Consider the following 8240-nt stretch of genomic DNA (forward strand, 5'->3'; position numbering starts at 1 on the left):
AACCACCTTCTCAAAGGCAATTAGGAATGGGCAATAAATGCTGGCCCAGCCAACAAAGCCCACATCCCGTGAATGAATTTTTTAAAAGTGGATTTTTTTTTCTCTCTTTAACTGACGTTTGCTCTTATAACCTTTCATTTTTCTTTCTCTTTGCTGTTTGAATCCGTACATGTATCTGACACACAGGCGTCGGGGGATGTCTCTTCCAGCTTTTCGAGAATCTCGAGCCTCAGCATGTCACACATGAGAGAAGTGTGAGGAACTGCGCCCCCCCCCCCGAGGGCGGGACTTGGCGTCAACTCAGAGGGCAACACGAAAGACCAGGCTGACACGAATATATTGCATGGGGAACTTCATACTGTCCAGTCAGCGTGAGAGTCAGTGAGAACACCGCAGCAAACTGCAGGAGTGAAACGACAGGGACTCTTGCAAGGGCTAGTCCAAGAAGAATACGGCCATAAACTTGTAAATATAACACGGTCAGTAAACTGCAACAGGCTGCTTAAAGGAATGAGCAGCAAGTGATATAAACAAAGATTCGGTAACAATGAAACTGGAAAAGAATTAAAACACAAGCCCTTTAATATAATAGTCTGAGGAATGAGCAATCAAGATTCAGAAAACTATATGGCACCTCAAGTGTACTAAAATTAAATTGATGCAACAACTACAGTCTCGATTGAAAGATTGGGAGGTCGAACTGACATAGCCTGGGCAATGTTTTAAGGAAAGCCTAGGAATTGACGAGGATTTGCGAAGAAGTATATTTGAAAGGAAAAAAAAAATGAGGAGACGTTGTGTTAACACACGAAGAAAATAAAGACATCGAATCTGAGAAAACAGTGAGATTTTAACTCAAAACGCCACCATTAAAAGCAAATCTGATCAGGACAAACTCGGAGATATGCAGCGAGTCACCCGTCTCCAAACTTGAACACTAACTTGTTAAGTACTGCATTAGCTGAAAGTAATGTGCAAGGTGAGTTTTCATTCTGCAAAGATCACTTATACTTTTTTCTAGCTATGACTTGTCTAATTTTTTCCTAGTCTAGGTTACTGTTTTGCTATTCAAGTTTTAGAAAAAAACTTAAAAGCTTCTTTCATATACGTGTGTGAAACATGCCATTTAACTAATTTAAATAAGTTTTAAATAATTTAAATAAGTTAAGCATTGGGATTTTACAGTATTAAGAACATCTGTGAATAATAGATTTAACTAGTATCCAAATGCCTTATGAACATTCTTCCAAAGGCTTCTAATGTCTTGACTCTAAGAATTTGCACATGGGGGAATGGGAATCTGACAGAACATCACTTACTGAATGTGATTTTCATTTTCTTCCTCAACCTAACTGGGAGATTTGAATGTTAAATCCCAATCCTGGATATAAAACATTCCCTAATTATTTTATTTTTAATACATATTGTAAGAAATTCAATGAACTGACTGCCAAATGACCCACAATAAAGCAGCATATTTTATAAATCTGTTCTTTTCTGAATTTACTAAGTTTTTTCCCCCTGATTTTACTTAGATTGCTAACTGAATAAATGGTCAAATGTCTAAAACAAATCATCTTAATTCACAATTTAAAGAATGACCTATTCAAGCAAAATCTGTATTGTACCATAATCTTTTCACAAATTGATTAGATATTTACCAGGATGGAATTATGATACAGACAAAGTGTATCATAATTAGTGCTATAACCGAATGATAAAGATTCTCTTTCTGTTCATTACTGTAAGTATTTCTTTCTATCCAACAGTTGTGATCAGCTAGTTTTAAGATATGTGACTATTGTCCAAGTAAAAGGAATGGTAATTCCAAGGACTAATATCCCTTCATTTCCAAGATTTCATGCATTAATCATTCATTTTCTGCATAGTTTTACCCATCCATGGGGAATTTTCTGCACATAGATTCAGACAATCATTGCCAAAACTGGACAGCTTTTGAGCTGTCATATTGAAATACGTTAGGCATTTAGAAAGCTCCTAATACTCTAAAACCACATTTCAAATGCATCTTATGTATTATTTCAAAGGAGATTGATTAGAAGTCTTTAGTGCTCTAGCCTAGATCGACAGGAATCATTTCTGTATATAAACACCATTTCCTGAACATTGACAGCATGTTGATAAAAATGTTATGTTCATTTTTACAGATTTTATAATTTGAAGTCTATTGCCCAATGTTTGCTCACAACATTGAGAAAATGGTTTACAGACTTCCTTCAGGCATACGATATTGATAATGGGGCAAAGGCTCCATCTAGTGAGCAACATCTAACACTACAAGAACACTTCAACACCAATATGCCTTTAACCGCTCTTCCAGCTGAAATGATCATCGGTAATGGGTGTGTCAAAACAGAGCTCATTGAGCGTCACTATAATTACACAGGGAAATTCAACAAAAAGGCAAAAACCACTGATGGCATGGACCTAACTACTGTGGCCTTTCTGATCATCTGCAGCTTCATAGTGCTTGAAAACCTCATGGTCCTCCTAGCCATTTGGAAAAACAACAAATTCCATAATCGCATGTACTATTTCATTGGCAATTTAGCCCTGTCCGATCTGCTGGCAGGAATAGCTTACAAAGTAAACATCCTCATGTCCGGAAGGAAGACTTTTGGCCTCACACCAACTGTATGGTTCATCAGGGAAGGGAGCATGTTTGTAGCATTGGGAGCCTCCACCTTTAGTTTGCTAGCAATAGCAATCGAGAGGCACATGACTATGATAAAAATGAGACCCTACGATGTTAGTAAAAAGTACAGAGTTTTCCTCCTCATTGGCGCCTGTTGGCTGATATCCATTTTACTTGGTGCTTTGCCTATCCTTGGTTGGAACTGTATCTGCAACATCTCAGAGTGTTCCACAGTCCTGCCCCTCTACTCCAAAACCTACGTTGTCTTCTGTATCAGCATCTTCAGTGCAATTTTGCTGGCCATCGTAATACTTTATGCTCGTATTTATATATTGGTTAAGACAAGTAGCCGCAAAGTTTCAAACAGAAAATTCACAAAGAACAATTCTGAGAGATCCATGGCTCTGCTAAAGACAGTGGTGATCGTTGTAGGGGTTTTCATTGCATGTTGGTCCCCACTTTTCATTTTCTTGCTCCTTGATGTTGCCTGTAAACCAAACAAGTGTAGTATACTCTATCAAGAAGATTGGTTTATTGCAATTGCAGTCCTCAATTCTGGCATGAATCCCATTATCTACACTCTGGCCAGCAAGGAGATGCGTCGGGCTTTCTTCCGTCTCCTCTGTGGCTGCCTAGCCAGTACTAGAGTCTCCAAGGCCCTGCCAATTCAGTCAGCTGCAGATAACAGCAAAAGCAAGTCCAGTGGCAGTAATCCACAAAAACCGAAGGAGGGAGAGCTCCCAGAAATTAATACGCCTTCAGATGTAATCAAGGCAGTGGACTTAACAACTCCCACTAGAGAATATTGACCTTTGATGGCTAAACTGCCTTAATATACAGTATTACCTTCCCAAGCTAACAACTCTTAAAACAGTATTTTTTTTATAAACTCTTAAATACCTCTTAAACAGATCTGTTTTTATAGCATCTGTGGAGAGAGAAAGAGAGTTAACGTTTCAAGTCAGTATGACTTCTTCAGAACTCTGAAGAAGAGTCATACAGACTCGAAATGTTAACTCTATTTCTCTCTCCACAGGTGCTGCCAGACCTGCTGAGTTTTTTCTGCATTTTCTGTTTTTATTTCAGATTTCCTGCATCCACAGTATGTTGCTTTTATCTGTTTTTATAGCTCCAGACTTTGAAAAGCATTGGTTTTTACAGACTTCTGATGTCTTTAACACTAAAATCACATGCAACTTCATGTTAAACGTTCATGCATTACGTATTGTACAAAGGCTTTTACCCAACTTTCCCATAAAATCCCATAAACTCACAACTATTCAGTTGCCCTGAAGTTATCTGTGGTATACTAATGCAGAATGTTAATTGGAAATTCCTCTCCCTGCTATCTTAATTTAAAATAAATGGGTACAACCTCTAATGAAAGTTGATCTAGAAATTTCTGTCAAATGTGTTGATATTTGTCCTCTAGATTCCCATGCCATATTTTCAGGAGCAGCAATATTCAGTATCCCTGGGGATTCTTGTGAACTCAATCCTACCTAACCTTTGGCAGCAGCTTTAAACTACTTTGACGATGATCTATACTGCCAGACCTCATTTCCACTGCAAAACTGTACATTATTACAATTAGCAGCATGAGATTGCCTCTGCCCATAAAATAGCAGGGTTAGATAATTCCACCCTTTGCAGAATATCAACGTTGAAGTATCAGGGCCACTGCTCAGGAACATATTTCCTGGCTGTGCACTGTTCATATATGAACGTCTAACATCCTCAATCTAACTTCCTCTGTACATCTTTGTACTCACAAATACCTTCATTAAAACACACACAGGAGAACTTACTGTGTTAAATATTCATATGGAACACCAGACAATCAGAAAATATACCTCCTCATTGTTCAAAAAAGGCAGTGGTGCACATCTTGAATATGTGTGAGTGTAAAACAGGTCACATCTCTCCCAATTTTTATTTCCATTGAAGACCTTAAAGAGCCTGCAGTGGAGATTTACTGGAAAGGCACTACGGATAAGGGATTCAGTTATGTGGAGTGACTAGAGAAGCTGGGATTGTTCTCTTTCAAGCAGAAAAGTTTAAGGGGAGGTTTAATGGAAGTGTTCAAAATTATAAAGAGTTTTGGTAGAGTATATGGGAGAAACTATTAGTAATAGCAGGAAGTTTGATAACGAGAGAACATGGATTTAAGATAATTGACAAAAGAACTAGATGGAAAATAAGGAGAACTTGTTTATGCAGCAGATTGTTATTATCTGGAATAAGCTGCCTGAAAGGGTGGTGGAAGAAGATTCAATAGTAATTTTTAAAAGGGACTTGGATAGATACATGAAGGGAAAACATTTGCAGGGCTTTAGGGAAAGAATTGTTGGGAGTGAGATCAATTGGATAGCTCTTTCAGAGAGTCAGCTGAATGAAATGGTATAACAGCTGAATGAAGTGGTATAATGGTATGTGCTGTAATAGCTTCTATGATTCTACGTAAAATAGGCTGCCAACTTGCTATCAGCTGTTTTTCACTATTGTTAAAAGTCAAAATCTATCCCAGTACTTTTTGAAAATACAGGATTGGAGATTTATGAATTGCATGACAGTCTATATATGTTCCTCTACTGGAGCTGATCTGGCCCTTTTCTGGAATACTAGTAATTTCCTACTTGTAAATATTTGATCTTATGTAACTACTGTTATTTTTTAAAATTATCTGATTGTTTGACACATTTAACATGTGAGAAAACATTTAGAAGAAGGGAATCGTTTTGAGAAGACAGTTATTAAATGTCATACAACTATAGCTTTGCTGCTACCTAATTTAAAGAAATAAATGAGATACTTATCATACCTTAGGACGACAGTTCTATAACAGAAACTGTGGACACACTGATCCCCAGTCAGATGGTCATGATCTTTTAGATCAGCATTTGAAGGAAGACCATGAAATTAAACTCTCCTTATTTTCATCTGATGGGTTTGGTTTATTTGTTATTTCTTAAAGACTGTCTCCTGGAGATCTGTCTTTATTTAATCATTTGTTTTGTTTTTACAACTGGTTGTAAAAATGCACCGTTGCGATTACAATTATGTTACCTCTGCAGAAGTAAGCCACTTACTTAGACATATTTGACTGCAGATGGATTAATCTTTCAAAATAAGCATGTGCATCCAAATCATTTGTAAACAACTAATATACTCCTCATCTTGAATACACAACAGTAAAACTCTGATATTGCACTAACATCTGAAGTCATATGAATTATGAATGTTCTGTGTCAAATTTTGTAAGTGTGCACAGTCAACTAATTAGGTTGCTTGCCCACTTAGTAGAGAAGGTACTATTTGTCAAACTAAGTTGCTGATGATGTCAGTATTAATCTATGTCCAACATATAGATATGGAAAGCCATTCTGTATATCTTAAATGATCCATCTAGAAAAACCCTACAGTCCTCCCCTCCACACGTACACAGGTCATCCAATTCAATTGTTTCTTAAATAATCACAGGCTTTTTTCCACCATTATTCCGTCTGGAAAACCATTTCATCCTTTAATCACTATTTTTGCAAAGAAGAACCTCCTAAGATCAATCGTCAGTTTGCCTGTTATTAGCTTGAACTGTGCCCTCTTTTACATTCTATGTTGTACTTTCCAGATTTTTTTTTAGTTTGAAGAAATAAGCATATCTTTTCTATGCCATTTACTATCTTATATATTTTTATAAAGTCACCTTAAAGCCCAAGTTTTCTTCCTCTACCATTCCTTTGATCCAACAGCCTCATAATTCTACTCTGAACAGCTCATCAGGATTTGCATATCTCACTGACTTATCAAACCAGAACTAAAGACACATTGAAATTGGCTGACTGGCTAACTTTATCTATTTGAGCTTCACTTTCTCTGAATTGCACCCCATCAGTTTTGCTATATGCTTCTATATATTTTGTTAATTGTTGTTCTGCAGTGACAGGTTAGTCAAGTTTGTCAATCTCTTTCAATTTCATTCTTGGCTATTTTCACACCAATCGTGGGGCCATTCATTTATGAGCAGTACTTTATGCTTACCTGTATTAACTTTCATTGATCTACTAATTTATTTTGTCCCACTCAATTTGTAACACCGAACTCCCTCTTCAGATTCAACTGCCTCTTCTAGTTTAGTATAATCTGTAAATCTGATCATGTTGCATTAAGTTTCTGAATTCATTTGTTGCTTTAAATTAGAGATGTTTAGGATTTCATGAACATCAGTTCCTGGGTCATCTTGCTTAGTACTATTCCCTCACAAACCCCCTCAGTCCATTTGTAACATAGTTTCTCCAATATAACTGGCACATATATCCTAAATGATAAGTGTACCTGTATCAGCTTCAATACTGTGTGTGCAATATACTTCTACTATTGGCAATTACTATGTACATGTTATTGCAACTCTTTATGCAAAATGGCTTTCAGTATTTAAGGGATACTCTTAGCTGTGCGCAGTGTAAAGTAGTTGTCAAGGATTACACAATAGTATGTAATTTACAGTGGTATAGATGAGTCATGCTTGTATTTGTGTATAAAAATGCTAGTGTACAAATTATGTGCTCTGGCTTTAAAAATAAAGGTGTGTTACTGTAGGATCTTGTATTGTTAATTGGAAATCAAGTATTCACAATGAGGCTAAATTAATCTTTTCTATATATATATTATTTGGTTTGTACAGTATGCCAGGACTAATAAAGGCAAATAAAATATCTACTATTGTAGGGCACACTTCCATAAAAAAATACAATATATGTTAAACATCTTGGGTGAGATTTTAACTCTTCCTAAAACACACTCACTTGCACAGTCAAAATCAGGTCCCGTGATGTCTACTCATTTCCTGGATGTAATATCTTACTTATATGCTTTATTTGTAATGGAGACACTGTCTTTCTCAGAAAGTGAACTTCTGGTATCTTTACAAAACATCTGATGCAACAAATTATATGCAATAATTATTTTATGTTACATAGTTAACTTCAGGGATCATGAATGAGTGTAACTTAGACAACAACTGCATGCTATTTAGCTGTTCTTATGCTTTCCTTGGCATAAGGTAAGTCAGCCTCTATATGAACAGAGTGAAAAAATAAGGATCCAATTTTAAATATGCGTGGCATGCACTGGCACACTCCATTAAGTTAATGTGCTGGACAAAGGGGCACCCTGAATTGCAATGACCATTACATCTGTATCTTAATTTGAAATGGTAACTTGTCTTCCAGTAGCAAGGGAAAGTGACCTGGATTTAGAAATCATGGGGGAAAAAATCATTTAATAAAACAAAACTAAGGTTAGGTAATTAGTCCACAAAGGACCATAAGCATCTCCCTTCATTAGAGAGAGAGAGAGACTGAGAATTAGCTACATATAGTTGAGGAGTACCACTCAGCAAGCATGGAACAAAGTGAAGAGGCAAGCCTCCATGAACTATTACAGCTGGTACAGGGATTGAAACCACACCGTTGACATCACGCTCTAGCCATCTAGCCAATGGAGCTAACAACCGCCAGAGCAGAACAACTTATATTGAATTTCTACACAGTAAAAGAAATGCTGATGAGGGTGCATTCACACAAGG

The 8240-nt window shown here is 36.8% G+C and overlaps 1 protein-coding gene across 1 annotated transcript; it reads left to right on the top strand.

The window, feature by feature from the left end:
- Positions 1-310: 310 nt before the first annotated feature.
- On the top strand, positions 311-7251 carry LOC144696871 (sphingosine 1-phosphate receptor 3-like). The gene is made up of 2 exons (XM_078568586.1): positions 311-979; positions 2169-7251. Exon 2 carries the CDS (start codon positions 2320-2322, stop codon positions 3463-3465), a length of 1146 nt encoding a protein of 381 aa, XP_078424712.1. The 5' UTR covers positions 311-979; positions 2169-2319; the 3' UTR covers positions 3466-7251.
- The last annotated feature ends 989 nt before the right edge of the window (positions 7252-8240 follow it).

Source organism: Cetorhinus maximus, chromosome 2 (genome assembly GCF_964194155.1).
Source record: "Cetorhinus maximus chromosome 2, sCetMax3.hap1.1, whole genome shotgun sequence".
NCBI lineage: Eukaryota > Metazoa > Chordata > Chondrichthyes > Lamniformes > Cetorhinidae > Cetorhinus > Cetorhinus maximus.